At 52.5% G+C, this 22720-nt stretch overlaps 2 protein-coding genes across 12 annotated transcripts in view; one reads left to right on the forward strand and one right to left on the reverse strand.

The window, feature by feature from the left end:
* Positions 1-14838, reverse strand: part of EFR3B (EFR3 homolog B) — a 40891-nt gene extending 26053 nt beyond the window's left edge. For 2 of the 11 annotated variants that reach the window (XM_032443445.2, XM_015859663.3), the window contains exon 1: positions 9483-9562. In XM_032443445.2, the coding sequence (XP_032299336.1) occupies positions 9483-9489 (7 nt within the window). In that variant the 5' untranslated portion in view covers positions 9490-9562. Of the gene's footprint in view, positions 1-1004; positions 1052-1721; positions 2125-8089; positions 8291-9482; positions 9563-13674; positions 13730-13847; positions 13903-14459; positions 14528-14640 lie in introns of those variants that run through there. The other 9 variants (XM_085544192.1, XM_015859659.3, XM_085544194.1 and 6 more) reach the window with 8 other exon arrangements.
* On the forward strand, positions 14698-22397 carry DNAJC27 (DnaJ heat shock protein family (Hsp40) member C27). The gene is made up of 7 exons (XM_015859666.3): positions 14698-14903; positions 15278-15360; positions 17001-17070; positions 17430-17594; positions 18010-18132; positions 18597-18757; positions 20621-22397. The coding sequence occupies exons 1-7, from the start codon at positions 14817-14819 to the stop codon at positions 20751-20753; spliced, it is 822 nt and encodes a 273-aa protein (XP_015715152.1). The 5' UTR covers positions 14698-14816; the 3' UTR covers positions 20754-22397.
* Positions 22398-22720: the final 323 nt, after the last annotated feature.

Consider the following 22720-nt stretch of genomic DNA (forward strand, 5'->3'; position numbering starts at 1 on the left):
AACCCCAAAAGCTGAGCTGTTAAACAACACCTTCGACTATCCTCCTGTGTACCAGCCTCTTGGTGCCCCACAGTGGTAGAAGGACAGTTGTGAGCTGTGTATTGCAGGATGCCACTTAACAACTAACCCAGAACACAGCGCTCAGCAGACAGGAACATCTTGAGTTGGAACCACTCAGAACTAGGAGCGCGAGCCATTGGTTATCACACGCAGCTGAAGTCACCCAGATGATCTTCTTGGGGCTACCCCAGTTGTCACATCAAGAGGAGGCCGGTGTCCGTCACCCCAAAGCATCACCAGCCTTAACAAGCTCAGGGAAGCGTGAGTAATTCAGGGCAGCTTTTTAGCAACTGAGAAGCAAAAGCAGGGGGACAAAGGCTCCCAGTGCTGGAAGTGCTCGCTTCCTGCGATGTGCTTATATGCTCTTCCATTTCTTGCTCTCTCCCTGCAAACCCACTATCCTGTCTTTTATGTCCAAGACTCAGTTTCTGCTGCCCTCCCTCAGCTGCTTTTGATCGATTTTGCTTTTTTTTTTTTTCCCCAAAAGTACCTTTAATTTGGACTCTTAATAAATTCTCGTTTGCTACTCACACAAACAAACACGTGATGATTTCCCGGATCCTCTTAAGAAATTTCCTTTGCCCAGAATAGCCGAGGCAGCACGACAGTACTTGCTTTGGTGGATATATCCCCCATCCTCAAATGGTACCAGCCCTCCTAGCAAATAGCTGGAGAGATCCCCCATAAACAATCCCATTAGCCAAGGAGCCGGGTCTCTCCACCCCCTGCAGCCTCATCTGTAATTATCTCATCTCCAGCAATGGGACTTGAGGGTATTTTTCAGGCTGAATGCACATTCCCATCTCCAGCCCTGGGAAGGGAGCAAAGAACCCAGCCACGTTCCCATCCTGCCACCCTCTTTCGATGAATGAAGCTGAAGAGCAGACACAGCACGAACCCATCAATAATAATTGCGTAATTAAATCTAATGCCTTCCCTCTCACCTCACATGACCTCTTCTTCCAGAAGCACGAGGTTTTATGGCCTCACCTAAGGACAGAGCACCAGCGAGAGGAGGATGAGTGCGGTTTGGGTGAGGAAGGCAGGCACCTTGCTGTTCCAAATCTATGCTGGGACACTGGTGGGTAGATCCTACCACAGCTCTGTCAGGTGAATCTCTCTGATGCCTAATACAAGGGCTGAGCTCACTTAGGCTAGGCGATGAAAGGGTCTCTCTTATTCTATTTGCATTAAGCAGAGAGAAACTTTTCTGTCCCAGATCTCTGCCCTGTCAGTTTTGACCCAGGAAAATACATGCACAAACAGGGAAACCCTAAATCTTTAAGAAACCAGAAGAAAAACAGCATAGAGCTTAAAGAAAACAGAATGTTTTCCCCCTCCCCCAGCCTCCCACCTGCCCACCCAGAGCAAAAATCCCAGGTCTAGTCCTAACACCAGCATAGAAATCAGCTCAGTGCTTCTCCTACACAGGATGTCCCCAGAGCTTCACAACACCAAAATATAATGCATGGCAAGAAACAACTCCCCCCCCCCCCCTTCCCAACAGCTAACATCACAGATCTTATCCAGCATTCAGCTCAACAGCCCCAGTGCAGCAAGGCGAAGAAAGATGACACTGATGGCGTCAACAGCAGCTGAGAGAGGCATCCCAGAACCCCATGGAGAGGAGAAGAGAGGACTGAGAGAAGAGAGGATGGTACCTGCTCCAGCCACGTGCAGCATCTCCCAGGAGCAGGCAGGGCCGGCGGTGCAGAGCTGCAGAGCGGGGCTGAGAACCCAGCTACTCAAAGCCATCACAGCAGGAGCAAAGCAGGGGGCTTGGGGTGCTGCTCTGGTCCTCGCAGAGCTGCTGCAGCAGCATCGCTGCAAAGGATGCTCAGACGAGCGGGAGCAGCCGTTTAAATAAATAAAGGAGCTTTCAGCACGGCTGCTGAGTCACCGAGGCAGCTCTGATGGCAGCTGGGAACAGCGGCTGGCTTTGCTGTGCCCGCGTCTGCAGCGGTACGTGGTGGTGGATGAGGAGCTGGGCATGGCACAGGGAGGTAGAGAGGGATGATGGGGGACAGTATGCCAAGGTCCCTTAGTCCAAAGCTCTTATTCTGCGCTCAACCTTATTAGCGCTGCCAGCAAATGAGCATCACGGGCAGCGCTATCAAGGGGGAGGCTCAGCAGTTTGGAGCTGACCCCATAGAAGCATCTGTGGGTGTGACAGACACGAGCACGAACCCACAGAGTGCATCACGCTCTCCTCCTGCCGGCAGACTGCAGCTGTGAAAAGCAAGGCCACGGGTTTTCTTAAAGAACAGGTAAATGGAGGCAGGGAGAAATGAGACATCATATTATTCCTCAGGGAATAAGGAGGGAAACATGTATCAGCCCCGGGGCTCCTACAGACACACCAGCAATGCCATGTGCACAGTATCATGTGTGTCACCCTTGTCTCGCACCCCAGAGTCATTTCTAGGGCTCTTCACAGCCACTCTCAGTTGCAGCAGGTGCCATCTGCTTCTGTCGCTGGGGGGCAAAGTGAGCCAAAAGGGCTTTTTGCTTCCAAGCATGCCAGTCTAACTGGGGATAATTACAGTATTTCAGCTACAGAGCCTGTGGCTTGCAAGCACAGCCCCCACTTAGCTGCTCTGATGCCAGCACGTGCCCCAGGCCTCCCAGATAAACTCATTTCCAGGAGGGGGTTCACTGGTTGCAGCTGTAAACGGGGTGCTTAGGATGGCACAGCAGCCAGATGGGGTTGGGACACAGGCCCAGTTCAGTCCCATTCAGACCATGCACTCTCCCATCACACTCCAACCTTGAGCCTTTGCTCATTAATCCCCTCCCCTCTTCCCATTTTAACGTCACATTGGCAATAAACAATGCTGGAAAATATCACGGTCGTGTTACTCGAGGCATGGAATTTACTTAATAAGGGCACTCCATCTGATTGCAAATAAATCTTAATTAAATCAAGCAAAATCCCTCATTAAATCTAACATGTCAGAAAGGTCGCTCTCTCAACTCCAAGCAGAAACACTGGCCCTAAATGGAGGGGTGTAGCATCGGCCCAGTGCCATTTTCCCCTGAGCCATGTGCCAAAACAGACACCTTTCCCTAATCTGCTTAGCAAAATATCATTTACCTGGCTAATGTCTCCTTCATATCCATTATCTGACTCCAGGGCAAGCCTTCCTGGAGCGAGGGATGCTTGAGAAATGTCACTGAGCAATATTCACATTGTCCCAGACAACGTATTTGGCCCTCCTCTCCATCCACAGCAGTGAGGGCAGAGGGATGGAGCTGGGAGCTGCAGGTGAGGGGAAAGCAAGGAACAAGTGATGCCAGCAGTGGGAAGGGGCAGACAAAGTGCTACAGTAGGTGCTGGTGGGTAAGGAGGGCACCGCCTGCAGATCCTGCTCCTACCCGAAAGCCATTCTCAGGGCAAAGCCCAGTGCCAGGAAGCTCTCCCAAGGGAAAGGCTCTCTCAGTTGTTCCTCTGAGCTTCCGTCGCCAACTCAAGAAGCAGGAAAACAACACTAAAAATCCAGCTTCTGCGCCAGCAGGCCCTCATTTGCCTCTGCACCCAGTCAGAGCCAGGGCAGATCCTGATGTAAATCAGCACAGGGCTGGCAGAGCTGTAAAGTAAGCCAGTAAATCTCTCTCTAATCGCATTTAAGAGAGCCAAACACACTAGGCACTGATTAGAACCACTACCCCATATCCTTGTGGATCCCAGTGCTGGGAATGGGGAGAGGAGAGTGAGGCTGGAGCACTGGGCTCTTGCCTACATGTGCCTTGATGCTAAGCTGGGACAGGAGCTTTGCCACCAGTCAGAACCACTGGAACCAGCCCAGAGCAAAGAAGAGCTGTTGGGATAGAGCAGCCACGAGGAGACAAGGGAACCCTCTGCTACATTTAGTGGATGAAGCAGAGCTGGGCAGAGGGCTGCAATCAGTTGCTCCTCCAGCTCTGTTACTTGGAGCAACGTCCTGATGTTAATTAACAGCTCTTAAGCTCACCAAATGGTTTGGGATGCATGGCTGCAGCTTGCTGCCCTCCCTGCTCATTAATTGCTGCTCACCCAAGTGTCCTTTGATAAGAGCCAGGATCTGCAAAATAGACAGCGAAACTGTGAGCACAGTTAGTTATAGAGACACTGCAGAAGACCCGAACCTCCGACTACCACAAGAAACAGGACTGCAGGGAGACACATCTCTAGATGCTGACACTAAGGGATTGTGAAGCATTTCAAAGCAGTGTTAGCCAAAGAAGAGCAGTGACACGCGGGACCGGCGAGCCAAGGCTGCCGCTGCCAGGCCATCTCTCTCATTTTGCTGAGCAGGATGGACAGGAGCACGTCAGTACAGCAAACATTCTCTCTCCCAGACATCGCCCGCAGCCCGCTCAGAGCCGTCGGTGCAAATCCTTTTAGCTCAGCAATTAAATTTGCAGTTTCCCCCTGGCTCAGCTCCACGCTGAGCTCCTTTCTCGCCTCCACCGACGCAGTCGGGCTTTATGGGGCAGACAGTGTGGCCCTGCAGGGACAGCACATCACATCACTGTGTTGGTGTGTTGACCCTGCTTGGGAGCTGCTTCTGAGGCCAAATCCATGCTGGATGTGGGCGCTGGCATGGCTGAAACGCACCTAGATTTGCCCAAATATCCCTGATCTCCCTGTTTCCAAAGGACGAGAGACAGAGTGGGAACACACACACAGGATTCACGGGGTCCTGTCCCAGAGCACCCAAAACCACTACTGCACCTGTTGGAGCACAGAAAGAGTCAGCAGCAAACAGCCTTATCAAGGTATTCAGGCATGAAATGCAGCTTTAACAACTCCACGGTGAGCGGTGGGACATAAATCAGCCCCACTGCCAGCTTTACAGCAGTGATGGATTTGCCCATCCATTATTCACACCTCAGCGCCCCAGCTGAGCCTGCCAGTCCAACACTGCAGCACGAGAGCAAAGCTTCAATGGCGGGCAGCTTAATTAATATTTCACAGCGGTGATTAGACTCGGGCATTCAGACCACACCAACCCTTCTACACGCAGGGGAAAACACCCATTAAGGGCAGAACTCCACGCTGGGAAGCTCGCTTTATGTACCTGGCATGAGGGCAGCCCAGCTTCAAGGGGAGGAGAAGGGGAGTTAAGCGCATTAATGGGTGGCTGGTTTCATTATACAATACGTGGGGGAGGAAAAGAGCTTAAATAGCAGGAAATCTCACTCAAACTGTGGCCTCAGAGAGCAGCACAACTCCTCGATGTTTGCTGGGTGTTGTGGGGATGCAGTGTTTTTGGAGCTGGCCCCAGAAGCAGGGAAGTGCTGATAGAGGCAGCCCACACAGCGACCTCTGAAAGCTGCTGAATTAAGAGCCAGGTTTATTTTGTGAGCAGAATGGCCAAGGACTCTTAGAAGGCTGCAAGTTTGAAAGGTATTTAAAGAATATATATATATATATTTGTGCATGTATAACAAAAAGAAAACCAAACAGCCGCACATTAAGGATCTTAGTGAGACACCTGCCCACCCTTGTTGCTGTGGCTCCCTATTTTCATCAAGCTATGCTAAATCAAAGCCCGCAGTCAGTTTTAGGTTTTGGCAGGAAACAGAACCAAACACCCTCGTTTCTAGAGGGAGAACTGCAAACAAGCAGCCCTGACCACGCTTTCTCTTCATCCTTTCTGGGTTGTTTGCAGCCACTGTGGAAAGGGAGCGACCTGCAAAGGAGCGACCACGATGCAAAGAGCTCGGCATCCCTGGAAGTGCACTTGCTTGTGCAATTACTGATTGTGGAAGTGATTAAGAAAGTCCTTAAGCTGTCAGGCTTGATGAGCTTCAATGTGAGTGATGGGGGCCTGGCACAATCCCTTCTTAGGCAGAGGAGTCCCCACCTTCAATGCAGGTGTCAAACTCTGCTGCATGGGATGTGGCAATGCCATCCAGAAGTAAAGCACAGGACACAACCACAAATCCATACAAGAGCTGAAGCCGGGTGGCTTGGGAAAGCCCTTAGCACTGCTGGCACCGCAAACATCCCCTATTCTGAATTAATTTGCAGATCGTTTAGTTAAAAAGCACAAGAAAAAATAAAAAAAAAAGGCTTAATTGCATTTCACATTCCCCTGCTGAGCCATCCAGTCCCACCGAGCGCTGTTCATTTAGTGCAAAACCCCTCCGATAGCGCGGCTGCTGCTGCTGGCTGTGACTCAGTGGCACGCTGGCAGCTCCAGACAGCTCATAGGGACCTTGCTGCTGCCCACCTCCAGCAATGCCTCCTCCCAGGGTAGCTGAAAAGCCTCATTTCCCCTGCTCCGGCTGCTGCTGAAAAAAGGGAACCTTCTCTATTTCCAGCTCCAGTGACGTGGGAGGAGACAGCTCGTCACAGGGAGGGAGCGTGGCAAGAAACAAACCACAGCATGAGGCTGCAGGGCTGGTTTGGATGCGGGTCACAGGGCTGCACCAACACACTATGTGTGTGCTCTGACCCCACAGATGCCAAATACAGCGGGGAATGGCCAAGCCCTGCTGGGAACCAGCCATGGAAATGTTAACTCCATCCCATCTCCAAAGCTCTGTTGTTCCTCACTCTCACCCTCTGCATCCATAACCCCGTTCATTGAGGGCTTTGGGTTTACGCTGCCTTTTGCACGTGGTTCCAAATGAAACCCTTGCTTCTTGGAGACGCTGTGCTCAGCACACAAAGCCCTGCACCTCCCCTGCAGCCCCAGAGCATGGGGCAACCAGACTCATTTACCTGCCAAAGCCCACTAGTAGAATTCCAGCTCCTGCACTGTAGAATACCCCAAGGACTCAGGACAGTGAGCTCCCACTACAGAGATAGTTTGGCTCATAGAACTGCACTCTCAGTTAGCACGACATCGGCCACCCAAGCAGCGTCTGGCACAGTTGAGATCGAAGCTTGGCTCTCCCATTTATATCCATGGCTGTGAAAGGAAACTAAAGTGGGTAGAAAGCAGCCATGGTTCCGCAGCAGCTTGTGCACACAGATGCTAGCTCTGTGCGGGGTGCCAGCACTGCAAGATCAGAGGGAACGTGCAGGGAGGAGGGTGGCATGTGCTCCCAGGGCTGCCCCTCCATACACCTCCCAGGGAGGCACGCAGGTCCCCCTGCAACGGTGCAATTCTGCATTGCTTTGTTCCGCCTACAGAGAAATAAACTATCCCCACTTACCCATCTAATCCTTCCCACAGGCCAAGAGACGGTTAAAAGAGAGATTAAAAAGATACCAATAATCCTGTGCATTCCTAATGCACCTTTCATCCGAAGTATCCCACAGAGCTTTCCAGTTTCTGGATGCTTTCCAAGACCGCAAGCTCGCTGCTGGGGAAAGGACCAGCCTGGCGTATTATGTCCTCAGATTCACATTCAGGTCCCCACAGGGACACTCTGCCCTTCCTCACTCTGCACACATCCTGGAAGGAAACGCTGGCTATTTTAGAGCGAGGGCTTCCCCGAGATATGAGCGGAGGTGCAACCTGAGGGCACGGAGCTGTGGGCTGCTGCATGGGGGTCATTGCCCCACGGTGTCCACGGGACAACCAGAGCACGTCATACCCCTCAGCTGGATCATTAAGGGGGCTGGCAGGGCTCCTGGGGTACACAGCTTCTATCTCAAGTGCTGCAGCCACCCCATGGCAGACAGATGGGCTCTGCTGTAGGGCACAGTGGCTGCGTCCCCAGGGCGCACAGCTACCGTCACTGCGAGGAGAAGAGGGAAGCAACCCTCTTGTTTTGCGGGTGGAAAAATACCAGCTGGGAGACCTGAATGACTCAACGGAGGCCACAGAGGAGTCAGCACAGTGGCAAGGAGGGGAGGAAAGGAAAGGAAACCAAGCAACCCGCCCCAGGCTTCCCTTCCCCAGGCCCTCTAGGTTGAAATCTGCCAAGTCCCCAGGCTCTGCTCCTTTCCCTGCAGGAGATGGGTGCAGTATCCCAAAGCATCTCAGGATCTCTGCACATTGTGCACGCCCCAGATCAAGCACCCCATTATACAGTGGGGCAGCATCCTGCCCACCCACCTCCCTCCTGCCCCGACTGATCAAGCACTCACCCCTGGCACCGCAGCTCCTTGCAGAGACGGGGCTCAGCCAGCAGCAACCCCAGTGGGCACTGGGATGCGGGGAATGGGGTTCTCACCTCTGCCTGCAGTGCTCGCCCTGCGCTGGCTGCCCAAAAAGGATGCTCAGGCAGCAGGGAGCGAGGATTTAAGAGCCGGCTGCCACCCAGCCACCCCCCCCCCCCAGCCCTCCCCAAAAGCTCCCAGCAGCTTAGTGCAGCCCTGGGTGGAGGGGGGGGGGGAATGGCCAGCTGCTCTGCCAGCTGCTCCCCATTACACCCGGTATCGCCCCAGTGTGGGACACAGGACACCACGCGTCTGTGCTATGCTGTAGGGTGAGAACAGTGACAACGTTGGGGACATCAAGTTACAAGCACGCCAGGGTGCGTGGGCTTATCTAGGACTGAGGGCTGCACTACGTCAGGTCCTTGGTACCATGCAGGGTGCTCATATATAGAACTAAGACCTCTCCTTATCTGGGGCAGGAATGTGTGACCCTTCCCAGGTAGCCAAGTGGAGCTGAAGAGCCCTATAGAGCACGTCAGGCTTCACCACCCCAAGGACCGGGTGCTACCCCAGCAATGTGGGGGTCATTCACCCCATAAAGATCCTCTTTGCATTGGGGAGCAGGTGACCACAGAGCCTGGGCTGGTGGGGTGGCTAATGATAGAGGAGAGGTTAACAGATTCCCATTCTACCCATCCAGGAATAGGGCAATGCCCCAGTGATAAAAGGAGGTGCACAGCTAATTAAGGGATCATAGCATATGTCCCAACCCCAAAGAGGGTTCACGTCCCAGTAACCAGGGGGATGCATAGCCCTGTAGAAGACCAAAGTCTCCCCCTAACCCCAAAGAAGGGCCACTTCCAATAACTGAGGAGATGCACATCTCTGTATAGGACCAAGGTCCCCCCAAAACCAAACAGGGATCCACCCCCACTAACCTGAGACATGCACTGCCCCATAAAAAGACCATGGTCTCCCAGATAAGGGTCTGCTCCCATTAAATGGGAGTGTGCACAGCTCTTTGCAAAATGGAGTGACCCCCCCTCCATCCCAAAGAAGAGACGTCCCCCGAGTAACTCCGGGGTGCACAGCCCTATACAAGACTGAGATGCAACCATCCCAGCGGGATACACCCCCAGTAACCAGAGGATGCCCAGCCCAATGCAGGACCGAAGCCTCACAAATGCCAAACAGGGGTGCATACAAATGGGGTGCATAGCCCTACTTAGGGCCGAGATCCCCCCAACCCCGATCGGGCCCTGGGGCCACACAGCTCCATCCCGGGGAGGGGGGGAGGGTGGGAAGGGTGAGCCCCCAGACCCCGAGGATCCGGGGGGTGCATGCACAGCCCCAGCCCGGCCGGACTCCGGGGGGAACTCACCGTACATGGCCGCTACCCCAGCGTGGTTCAACCCGGCTCGGCTCGGCTCGGCTGAAAGCGGCGGTGCCCGGCCTGGCTCTGTTGGCCGGGGGCGGCACCGGGGGGCGGCACCGTACAAGGGACTCCTCCCGCAGGCACGGCCGCATTGCCCGCCCTCGGCACGGCTCGGCTCGGCACGGAACCTGCGGGATGCCCTTGTCCCATTGTGCTCCCTCTGTCCCCGCATCCTGCCCCACGCCCTTGGCAGCACCGAAGCGATGCAGCGATTCCTGCTGCCAACGGGGAAACTGAGGCAGGGAGGGTCCCTGTAGTACTGATAGCCCTATATGTGCCATGGGCATCAGTGCTTGGACACAGCTCTTGGTGCATGAGCAGCGATCAGCCCCCTGTGCTTTGTATCCTGTGCAGAGCCTGCAAGCTGAATCTCACGACTCCCAGCCAGCACCCCAACATGGGAACACGGGGTCCTGGTGCCCCAGTGCATGGCACTATAGGATGCAACACAATGCTGCACAGCACAGCAGCCCAAAGGCATGGCACAGTACAGCACAACACACCAGCTTTCTCCCTTTACCTTTACCCCACCCATACAGACGCATTATGCCCCCTTCCCTCACTGATAAGCTCAGCATCAGAGCCCCCCACACGCTTCCTACGGCCATCCCACATCCAGAGTGAATCCCACGCATTGGCAAGACTGATCCAGAGCCCAAAGCCTTGTGTCAAAGCTTGTCATAAGCACGAGTGACCCATTAAGGCACTGCCCTGCAAAGCTCCAGGTGACAGTGCCTGGCCAAGGAGGGCCAAGGGAACTGAGATGCTGCCAATAGGCAGCAATGCGTCTCCCCCTCCCTGAGCCCTCGCTGAGTCTATCTTCCCACACAGCAAAGCCTCCGAGCTCTCTAATTAGGCAATAGCTGGTGCCTCATCATCCTACTTGCAGGGAAATTATGTTTTAATTAAAACATTTTGAGAGTTAATCTGTGTTGCTGATTCCTGGGGTGGCGGAGAAGCTACAAGCGCAGCCCTGGGGACTGAAGGGCTTTCATAGGGGACATGGTGGGTGACACAGCAAGGGATGGGGGCTCTCGGACGTCTCAGAGTACATCAAGTCTCAGAGTAAAACATGCTATGAGGACAGAGCCTGAACCAGATGTGATGAACCTCTCCATCCCTGAAACCTTTCATGTGATCATGCACTCCAGCCCTGCCCAGAAGGATCACAATCGCTGCCCTCGCTCCCAGGAGCTACCCAGCCCTTTTCCCTTTCCACCAGCCATCAGGTAAGAGGGGATGCTAAATTGTTTGAGGTCTGGGATGCTCTTGGGACAAGTGGCTTTGGGCTCACGCAGAACTCAGCATGGTGTGCAGGGCGGGCACATAAGGCTGTGCTACCCCAAGCCCCAGGGACCTGCTTGGGGGCAGCCCAGAGGGGAGGTGGCTGTCAGGTACAGGGGGAGGCAGCTGGAGCAGTGAAGGTAATGCTGGGAGGCAGTGGGGAGCTGCTCACCCCGGGCACTTCCTTTGTCAGGCACTTCTGCCCCTGGTCCATCTACTCCCTCCTTCCTCCTGCAGCTGTTTCCATGGACACAGAGCTGCTGCAGCATCAGCGGGGTCTCCAGCATCAAGCCCTCTCATCCCTTCACCAGCCATAAACCCAAAGCAGAGCCATGCCCTAGGCCCATAATCCAGCTGCCTGTAGCTGCTGCTTCAGCCTTGGGGGGCTTGCACCAGTTCTCACTCCCTTACGCCTGCTCTGCTGCCATCACTTGCTGCGCTGCTCACACAACGCCCAGGGACGGGCTGTTCTCATGCCCTGGCAGTGTCCAACACACCATTCCTCACACGTCTCCGCGGCACTTCTGGCATGAGGATCAGTATCACGCACATGTGTGGTGAAGGAAGGACAAGGACGCTGTCACGGTGCCAGGCAGAGTGAGTGAGGCCGCCCTCAGCAGCAGATGGAGGAGGAGGAGGCAGCTGATGCCCTCCCTCCAGCTGCATAGAGACCTGTGTGGGTGTCTGTGCTGGCAGCACTGGTGGTTCAAGGGTGGCAGTTTGGGATGCTCCAGCTCCAGAAGGTGCTACAGGCAAGCCCTTAGTCTTAGGGGCCTTAGCCTTAGGGTTAGCTGAGCCCCAGCCACTTCTCCTTGATGCTTTGGGCAAATCTGGTGCTAGCTCCAGCCAATGGGACTAACACTGCAGTGCAGCAAAGCAGCTCCATGAGCACTTTAATGGAGTCCCTGTGCTTGCTTGATGGTCCAACTCACCCTTGACTTCACCTGCACAGCTCTGAAATCCTTATACAACAACTACTTCTGGTCCTTCAGACGTGCAGTTTTAAGCAGCGCATCCAGGCTGAACCCAGTGTTGGCTGTCGCTTGCCTCACAATGCAAATGCAATTCTGTGTTGCTGAGAAATGCAGACCCAGCTGCTGCCTGTATATTGACTACACAAAACACCACTACGGAATGAATCCACCCCACTGCATGGCTGGGCTTATGCTGTATCATGCCTGTCATCTAACCCACCAATCACCTGGTGATTTTAACACTGCAGCTCCTATCATTGCATTGCTTGCTGGCAACCAATCCCACCATGTCACCCCAATCTCTAATGGAACAGCTTTGGAAACATGCAGCCTTGCACTGACTATTCAAACAGGTGAGGGAGCAGGGAAGACAAACATAAATACCTGCCTGCTTGATAGCCAGGGCCGGTAAGTTTTTGCATGCCCAGATACTAAGTCTAGCCCAGTATTAGTGAATTACTGGATTTACCATCATTACGACGTGGGTAATTGCATTACTGATCTGTATTTATAACTGCACCATTATTTAAGAGATAAATTGCTTATCCCTAAAGCTTTCAATCTGATGCCTGTTAGTGTATCTTGAATAAGACATCAGAGCTGCCCTAAATCCTCACACTGCCCAAACCCAAGGAAGATGCTGGCGTGGAACTAAACTACCTCCCTCTACCTTCATGGAGGCATTTTGTCCTTCCCAGCCATGAGAAAACCCAGCAGAAATCTTTAGTACAGTGTTTAGTGTAGCAAAACAAGGAGAAAAAGTCACCTTTCCTCTGTTCCAAACAGATTAAAGGATGCTCTCAGCATAGTGAAAAGCCCAAAGGAAATCCCTAGCTTAAGGAAAGCAGCAGATAGGATCCCTCATGGCTCAGGTAAGGAGATAGCACCCAAAGATCTTCTGGCTGTTGCCTCTGTCTCAAGGAATAAGGGCTGAATTCCCCAGATCAGAAGATTTGTAAAGTAACATTAACATCCATATGACCAAAAATGACAGGCTGTACTTGGATCTGCAGGACCAATGGAGAAAGGGTTAAAAGGATCAGCTTCCAGTGCCACAGAGCACAGTGTGCCTGGCTTCATCATACAGCCAGACAGCGGGGTGATGAAGAACAGACTGAAGATAACAAAGAAGAAACCTAAAGATAAGGTGACAACAAAGACAAAGAACAGAGCTGGAGGCATAAAATACCCAGGGATGGATGACAGCAGGACTCTTTTGGCAAAGATTTATGAGGCCAGATAATGAGGCAGAAGATCCCAAACTGCCCATAACAGATCAGTCAAAAAGCAGTTTCTTGGAACCAGGCAGGAGGAAGCAGTGAGAGGCAGTGAAGACTCAACATCCATTATCTTTAGTCCATGGCACACACCAGTGATCCCCAAAACCCCATGTTTATCAAGAGGTGGGTGGGAGTGTGTGCAGTCCTCTAGTCCAAGGTCTGTACGATAAAATCACTCTACCTTTCCTTCCCAGGAAAATGCTTTGCCACCTCTTGTTCCAAACAGGACCTCACTCCCAGCAGGATATGGGAGGGGAGATCACATAAGCACAGGCCATCCCAGCCCAAGGAACCATTGAGGATCCCCTCCATTTCCTGGTGGTGGCACTGAGGGGACAGGGCAAGGTGTCCATTGTACCTTCCCAGTGAAGCCTCCAGAGAGATGCTCTGATCAAGCAAGAGGGTTTTTCAGGCAGCCCTCCCAAGTGGCTGTGACCTCCCAGCCCCATGAAGAGAGTCCCCCAAACACCTGAGCAGCTTCTAATGCACAGCCCCCCAAGGGAGATGCATACACACAGTGTGTCCCTGTCTCATAGGGTGTCATCCAAACTTAGTGAGGGAGAGACTACAGAGTCACCACATCCCATTCCTCCACATTACCTCGTCTTCGACAAACGACTCCACAGCTCTCCATCTCAATGGGATGCTTCCAGGCCTAGAACGAGAAATTCAAGCTGTTATTTACCAGGTCCCCGTAGGGATACCACACATACAGTGTCTACAAGTCCCTGTCTCATAGGGTGTCATCCAAACATCCCCTTCCTCCCCATTACCTCGTCTTCGACACACAACTCCACAGCTCTCCATCTCAATGGGACGCTTCCAGGCCTAGAACGAGCAATTCAAGCTGTTATTTACCAGGTCCCCATGAACAGTGAAGCAGGAAACAAAATCACAGAATCACAGAATGACTCGGGTTGGAAGGGACATCAAGGATCATGTAGTTCCAACCCCCCTGCCTAGCAGAGCCACCAAACATACACCTTTACTAGATCAGATTGACCAGGAGACCCCATAGATCCCCATAGAGACCCCATAGACCCCATAGATCCCCACAGAGACCCCATAGACCCCACAGATCCCCATAGAGACCCCATAGATCAGGTTGTCCATGGCCCCATCCAACCTGGCCTTGAACACCTCCAAGGACGGGGCATCCACAACCTCCCTGGGCAGCCTGTTCCAGGGCCTAACCACTCTCCTAGTGAAGAACTTCCCCCTAACATCCAACCTAAATCTTCCCTCTTTTAACTTCAAACCATTTCCCCGTGTCCTGCTATTGTCTGGAATTCGGAATAAAAGGGGGCTAAAAGGGGGATAGTTCGAGGCAGTTTATAGTCACCCATAGGGATACCACTGCTCCAAGCCTACCACACAGATCAGACCTTCAGTTCTGGGCTCTGCTCACAGGTGTCATGGTGTTATTGTGGTGTTCCCTATTGTAACATGTTGCTCTTCCATTCACAACACCCAGCTCCATCTACAGGCCTCGCTTTGAGACCCCCATCCCCACAGCCGCCATCTTTGCTTCCCCACCCCATCCCTCCCCTCACTTCCGCCCCCTACAGGCCGCAACGCTCCCCGCTCCGACATCTCGCGAGATCTCATCCTGAAGGGGAAACCGGAAGTGGCGGGCGAGAGCGGCGGCGGTGAAGGGCTTTGAGGTGGGCCTGGGCCTACCGGGCTCCTTCCGTTCCTTATCCCCCCTCCCTCCGTTGTCCCAACCCCACCGGGTCTCCACCATGGAGACCAACGCTCCGAAACGGAAAGAGGCCAGAAAATCGCTACGGATTAAAGTCATCTCTATGGGCAACGCGGAGGTGGGGAAGGTGAGAGGGCGGCCATTGGTTGTCGGGCGTTGAGCGGCAGGTTAGCTGTCCAATCGGAAGCGTTCTGCGGGGAGCCAATCAACAGCGAGCTACTGGTGAGAGTGGGCGGGACTGAGGGCAGAGCTCGGTTTTCATTGGCTGGCGGCTCCAGCCAGGTGTCATGGCGGCTCCTGCCAGGTGTCATGGCGGCTCCTGCCAGGTGTCATGGCGGCTCCTACCAGGTGTCATGGCGGCTCCTCACAGGTGCCATGGCAGTCATTGCACTGAGTTCCTGGGTACAGACAGAGCATCCTGCATTGAATTCAGTATTAATATGAATCCTAGTCGCACAGTGTGGGCTTTTCCCATTGAAATCGCCTTATTCTTCCCCCCAGAGCTGCATTATAAAGCGTTATTGTGAGAAGAGGTTCGTCCCCAAATACCTCGCGACTATTGGGATCGATTATGGAGTCACAAAGTAAGTGCCTTCGTGGTGGGCTGTATGGGGCACAGTGGGGTGTCAGCAACTACAGACAATGGGAAGACATCGGTGGTGCTGTCCTATGTCCCATTGCTTCTGAGGGACTGTTCTGCCTTGAGTCAGGCTTGTTGTGGATCACAGTGCAGAGTCACGTTAGTTTCCACTGCTTTCCTCCATGTTGACTAGCCCCAGGGGTAATTTTCTGTCCATTAAACCCCAGAATCAGGACTAATTGATTTATCTGGGGCTGGTCACTCAGCTCCCTCTCTACAAAGGGCTGGCAGAGAATCATACAATGACCTGGATTGGAAGGGACCTCAAGGATTGTGAAGTTCCAACCCCCACTGCCTAGCAGGGCCACCAAACATACACCTTTACTAGATCAGGTTGCCCATGGCCCCGTCCAACCTGGCCTCGAACACCTCCAAGGACGGGGCATCCACAACCTCCCTGGGCAGCCTGTTCCAGGGCCTAACCACTCTCCTAGTGAAGAACTTTCCCCTAACATCCAACCTAAATCTTCCCTCTTTTGACTTAAAACCATTTCCCCGTGTCCTGCTATTGTCAGCCCTTTCCAAGAGTTTACTCCCCTCCTGGGAGTAAGTTCCCTTCAGGTACTGAAAGGCTGCAATGAGGTCACCCCGCAACCTTCTCTTCTCTAGGCTGAACAAACCCAACTCCCTCAGCCTGTCCTCATAGGGGAGGTGCTCCAGCCCCCTGATCGTCTTTGTGTCCCTCCTCTGGACCCTTTACAAAATCTCCATGTCTTTCTTGTACTGAGGGCTCCACACCTGGACACAGTATGAGAGATGGGACCTCACAAGAGCTGAGTAGAGAGGGACAATCACCTCCCTATCCCTGCTGACCACCCCTCTCCTGATGGAGCCCAGGATCCCATTTGCTTTCCGTGCTGCCAGAGCGCACTGCTGGCTCATGTTGAGTCTCTCGTCCATCAGGACCCCCAGGTCCTTCTCTGCCGAGCTGCTCTCAAGGACAACTCCTCCCAGCCTGTACAGGTGCCTGGGGTTCTTCCGGCCCAAGTGCAAAACCTTGCACTTTGCTGTGTTGAACCTCATTAGGTTCACCCGAGCCCAGCTTTCCAGCCTGTCAAGGTCCCTCTGAATGGCATCTGTTCCCTCCACTGTATCGACCGCACCACTCAGCTTGGTGTCATCAGCAAACTTGCTGAGGGTGCACTCCATTCCCTCATCGATGTCATTAATAAAGATGTTAAAGAGCACCGGTCCCAAGACAGACCCTTGAGGGATGCCGCTCGTTACCGGCCTCCACCTGGACATAGAGCCATTGACCACCACCCTCTGTCTGCGGCCTTTCAACCAATTGCTTATCCATCGAGTTGTCCACCCATCAAATCCACCTCCCTCCAATTTGGAGATGAGGATGTGGTGGGGACCATGTCAAAGGCCTTGCTCAGGTCCAGGTAAATGACAACCTCCCTGGGCAGCCTGTTCCAGGACCTCACCACTCTCCTAGTAAAGAACTTCCCCCTAACATCCAACCTAAATCTGCCCTCTTTCAACTTAAATCCATTTCCCCTTGTCATGATATAATGAAGACACAGTCTGCACAGGAATTGAATTGGAGCCTTATGAACCATTTCTTACCTCTCCTTTCAGAGTACAAGTCAGAGACCGAGACATCAAAGTGAACATCTTTGACATGGCAGGGCACCCGTTCTTCTACGAGGTAAGGCAGACACAGCTCAGGGCACCACACCACATGCTGGTGTTTCTGTAGCATTTAACACCTGTCAGCTTTCTTCAGCATCCCTTGGGGGCTTAGACATGCAGTCCATCCTGTGTCTGAATGATGTGGCTGGCCCTGGATTGTCGCTCTGCCTCATGCACAGGGATGCACACATAAAATGGGTCTCTTGATCAGTTCCCAGACCTTACTGTCTCCCCAGGAGTCAAAATGACACTTTCTTCCTCTTTTTCTGATCTTAAATGATCAATTATTATTATAAGTTCCTAATTATTCCAGTAAAGGTATTACTTGCCTAGCTTTTACTGGTATAAAAAAGCTTTTGTTTTTTGTTCCTGCAGGTGAGGAATGAGTTTTATAAGGACACACAGGGAGTCATCCTGGTTTATGATGTTGGACAGAAGGAGTCTTTTGACGCTCTGGATGCGTGGCTGGCTGAGATGAAGCAGGAGCTGGGCCCCCATGGGAACATGGACAACATTGTCTTTGTTGTCTGTGCAAACAAGGTAGGCCACAGCAGGGAGACACATTTGTGTTGCAGGGTACTCAGTGCTCATTGTGTTCCCAGCATGGGCCAAGCTATTGAGCTCCCTACAAAAGGGAAATATTATTAGGTTGCAGGAAAGACTTCCTAAGAGCTTGTGTTTGAGGAGTACTGCAGGCCTCATTTCATCAGGGTTTGGGGAATGTGGTCATACATTGGTTAGAAAGGGATCGAGCAGAGGTTACGTTATCTCTGGATTAAACCAACTCTCAGAGGCCTTTTCACACCTGTTGTCTCTGCTTTCTGTCCATGCTGCCTCTATCCCTTCAAGATAAACAGCTTCTCCAACCTGACGTCGTCATTCTTGTTGCTGTGCTCCTCCAGCTGTCATTACAGTCCTCGACTGGGCTCTGACTTTCCCTTTGCTCTCTTTTCAGATTGACTGCACAAAGCACCGCAGTGTGGATGAAAGCGAGGGGCGGCTGTGGGCAGAGAGCCGGGGCTTTCTTTACTTTGAGACATCGGCACAAACAGGAGAGGGAATCAATGAGATGTTCCAGGTAACACAGAAGGAAGGCAGTGAAGGTACAGATGCTGTATTTAGCCAGGATGGCAGACTGCAAAATATTCTCTGATCCTGGATCCCACTCATTGGCCCACTGCCCCAGAGGATTTTTCCTAGTGAAGTGCCACCCCTATAAAGCTGTAGCTGCTTAGTTCAAGGTCAGTACCGGTCCCCTCAGTCCTAAGCTGACCTTTGCATTGCATGGCTCAGAGCTGATGATCCTTCTAGTTGTGCTGGGAATGTGACCCAGAAATGTTCCTATTGCTGATTCAGGTGTAGTACGGAGCTTGTAAAGCAGAGGGAGAGCAAAGCAGTGGGGAGCTGTGGATGTTCAGCAGTTATGCAGATGCATCCCCTAGGCTTGAGGATCAGTCAGCAAGGGTGGTGGAAGTGTGCAAGTGTCACTGCTGCTGCCTTCAGCAACCATTTCCTCCTGCTAACTCCTTCCTGTGTCCGTAGACATTCTACTCTGCCATAATCGACCTGTGTGACAACGGGGGGAAGCGTCCCCCCTCCAGCATGGGGGTCGGCTTCACTAAAGAGCAGGCAGATGCCATTCGGAGGATCCGCAACAGCAAGGACAGCTGGGACATGCTGGGAGTCAAGCCTGGAGCCACCAGGTGAGGCAGACTTTGGTATTTGCCATAATGTTTCTATTTGCCTCTGTGGTCTCTTAGTGAGTTGCCTGTTGCTCACTTTGGCTCACACAGCAGCCAGGTACAAGTTGATCTAGCCACAAAATTAGGGCAATGCTAAAGAAACTTTCTGGCCTGTGCATCAAATTGCCCCTTCTACTAGACAAGCTGGGCTGAATGTAAGGGAGGGAGTGCTGAACATGACAACTTCATCCCTTCCAGCTACCCAGCTCTGTATCCTGACTCCAGGCTGAGCTGTTTGTAGTCACTCATTTGCCAACCACGTTTGGAGTGGCTTCAGCTTTACCTTCCTTGCTCTCTCTGGATCAGCTTTTAGGCTGCTATAAGGCTGCTGCCCACGTTATCAAATAGTGATTGCAGTTCTTCCAGCGTACCTCCCACAAGACAAGCTTTTCTCTTGCCTTCGTCAGAAGATCTCTAATTAGGTAGAATTGATTAATACTTGTGTAAGAGGTTGGATATTGAATCTTCCAGTTCTGCTGCGTGACTTGGGCAGCTAAAACAAAGCCCCAGAGCTTTGTCTGACTTTTCTCTCTGAAACTCAAGAACTGCCCCTTTGTACGTACATCATTCAACACCCTCCAGTCAGCTCCCTGAAATGGAGGTGTTGAGCACTATCTCTCTTCCAGGCCCTTTGCATTTATGGGCAGAGATCAGCAGCTCTGCAGAGCAAGTTGTGCTGTGATCACCGGCACGGATGGACTCAGCTCCCTCACTGGGTGCCCCCCTCTCTCCATAGCCTGAAGCAGGAGACAGGGTGTCTACCCTGCACCAGACACCAGGGCTTAAAGGGCTGACGTGATGTGCGATGCCTTTGCCCTGAAAGTGTGTAGGCGGTTTGATGTGGAGCTGAGTCAGGGTGCGTGTGCCCCCACGCTGTCTCCCAGCTTTTCTGTGCTTGTGGTGCCAGAGACTCAGCACACAGGGACACATGGCTCAGGCACGTGTCTGGCGTGGTGGGTGCATTATGCACAACCATAGATAAAACTAAAATCATCGAGTATGGAAAGGACCTCTGGAAATCATGTAGCCCCAAACCCTTTGCTAAAGCAGGTTCTCTAAAGCAGGATACATAGGAAAACATTGAGGTGGATTTTGAGTATATCCAGGGAAGGAGACTCCACAACCTCTCTGGGCAGCCTGTGCCAGTGTTCTGTCACTGTCAAAGTACAGTGTTTTCACACGTTCATGTGAAACATCACGTGTTCCAGCTTTTCCCCATTGCCTCATTGCTGAGCACCACTGAAAAGAGCCTGGCCCCATCCACCTGACACTCACCCTTTAGGTATTTATAAGCATTGATAAGATCCGTTCTCCAGGCTCAACAGTTCCAGATCTCTCAGCCTTCCCTCATAAAGGAGATGCTCTGGGCTTCTCTAATCATCTCTATAGCCCACCACCAAGCTCTCCCCAGCAGTTCCCTGCCTTTCTTGACTGGAGGAACCCCGAACTGGACACACTGCTCCAGGTGTGGTCTCACCATGGCAGAGTAGAGGCTACATCTGACTTCCCAGTTAACTTTCCAGGTGTAGGACTCAATACTCAATGAGTCTCATCAGGTTCCTCCCTGCCCAGCTCTCCAGCTTGTCCAGGTCTATTGAAATCCACAGCCTTCTGGTGTGTCAGCCACTCCTCCCAGCTTTGTATCGTCAGCAAACGTGTTGAGGGTGCAGTCCATCCCTTCGTCCAGTTCACCAATGAAGATGTTACACAGTTGTGTTTAGTGCAGGGGCAGCTCCTCACCCTACCGTGCTCAGCCAGCAGAGGCAAGGTGATGGTTGTCTGCCACTCAGCTCCCCTCACTGTATGTCTTGTGTTATCTCCTAGAGACGAAGTGAACAAAGCCTACAGAAAGCTGGCAGTGCTGCTCCACCCTGATAAGTGTGTGGCTCCAGGGAGTGAAGATGCCTTCAAAGCTGTGGTGAACGCCCGAACTGCTCTTCTCAAAAACATCAAGTAGGGAACAGAGCTGCTGAGAACTGGAAACCTTCCCTTCCTCTCAGCTGCTTCCCAGGCAGCTACACTGCCATGGGGCACCTCCCTCCTCCTCAGATTCATCCACTGGCTTGGACAAAGACACTCCCACCACCAAGCATGGGAACAGAACTCTAGTGCGATTGCAATGAGTTGTAGAGGGGGCAGAGTGCTGAGGAAGGGAGAGGGACCCCTCAGCCTTCCCTGTATCTCTGGCCTCAAGTTGGCGTAAGTGCTGAAAGCAGTGAATTGCCCACTTTCCCAGCTGTTTTGCACTTCCCACAAGCTACCAGCCATGGAGGAGGTTGGATGTGCAGCTCTAGCCTTGTGGTTGCACTGAGGGTAGGTTCGATTTGGATGTAAGGCTATGTGGGATGGAAATGAATGAAGGGTTATGTGAAGGCCGAAGGTGGGATGAGACATATTCAAGTCTCAAGCCTAACATCTGGCCTAAAAGCTGCTGCACCTGAAAGTGCTCAGGGTCGTGGGTTAGGGATGCTCATGACAGCAGCCCCAAGAGCTGCAGTCCCTCAAGCTCCATGCTCTCTCCTTTCCAACCCTCTGCTAACCATCTACACTGCTCTGACAAGCTCCTGGTGAGGGATTGTCCTCAGGTGTGGGTGGCCCTTTGCAGACAGATGCAAGGTGCTGACCTCAGGGTCTCCATATCCTCACCCACCCCTCAGAGCTGCATGTTGGTGTTGATGAGAGTGGCGGCTGGCTCTGCAGGCTTGCTTGAGAGGAGCTGTGTCCCTGCATGTGTTACATCCCCAAAGGGAATGTGTTAGGCCTGGCTATGTAACACAGCACCCCCAGATATCCAGCACCCCACTCACATGTGCCAGTCTACGTGCCCACTTAGCCCTGTGACTCCCTTTGGTTAGGTTAACAGTAGAGGGGCATGTTTTTCCTCTGCTCTGACAGCAGCGTGTCACCCTGCTTTGCTGGTTATGTTAGGTTTATTTCTGCCTCACTGATCAGCAAGTGGATCTGGGGTGTTTCTTCTTAGTCTCAGCTGCTGCTTTGTTAGAATATTCTCATTGATTCAAAGAGGAGCAGTGCTGGTAACCCCAGGATCCATTAGGATCCTGAGGGAGGTCAGAGCCATGATGACTCAAGTGGGATATCCCTTGGGATGCTGTGATTTTGTCAGGAGACAGTTTTATTACCTTTGCTGCTCTGTGAAATTGGAAGAGAAGGACAAGACACTGAGCTGTGAAACTGAAGCCACTGAGTGAGCAAGTGAGTGAGTTTATGCCCATATCTCACCCCCACAAATATCCTGTTCAGAAGTTTATTCCAATGGTCAGTGCAATATGTATATATATATTTCTCACTTAAAGGCAGCTAATCTGTGTTTCCCCTTCCGACTATATCATAAACGAACAGTAGATCCCCCTCTTCTTGGCAGCAAGCGTTAAGGATCTCGAAGGCCAGCATCATTTTGCACTTGCTTTAGTTTCTGTTTTTTTTCTATTGTTTGTTAACAGAGCTGACCGGATGTTTGGGGACTATTATATACACACATGTCACGTCTAGAGATGCCGGTAACCTTCTAAGTTGTGTTATTTGTATAAGTTAACCCCCCTCCCCACCTCCCATTGGAACAAAAGAAGCCCTATGAGCTGTCTTCCCGCTGCGACTGCTTGCTGTTAATGTTTAATTGCCCTTTGACTCATTTCTCTCCTCCCCAGCTGGGTCTGGCTGAGGCTGATGGTGAAGAGCTGCCCTCGAGGGCGATGGAGGCTGTGAATCAACTCTGCAGGAGGGGAGCTGGGATAAGGAGAACGATGCGGCTCCTGCAGGGATGCTGTGTGGGATGCAGCGGGACCTGCAGCTCTCCCTGCCTCCCTTCAGGGGGCACTTAAACACCCAGAGGCAGAGGGATGGCTCCATCCTCATGCTGGGGAACATACTGGCATTCCTGGTCTGGCCTGATGCCTGATCACCCTC

The sequence above is a fragment of the Coturnix japonica genome, chromosome 3 (assembly GCF_054131305.1).
Source record: "Coturnix japonica strain WE chromosome 3, WE-NBRP24, whole genome shotgun sequence".
NCBI lineage: Eukaryota > Metazoa > Chordata > Aves > Galliformes > Phasianidae > Coturnix > Coturnix japonica.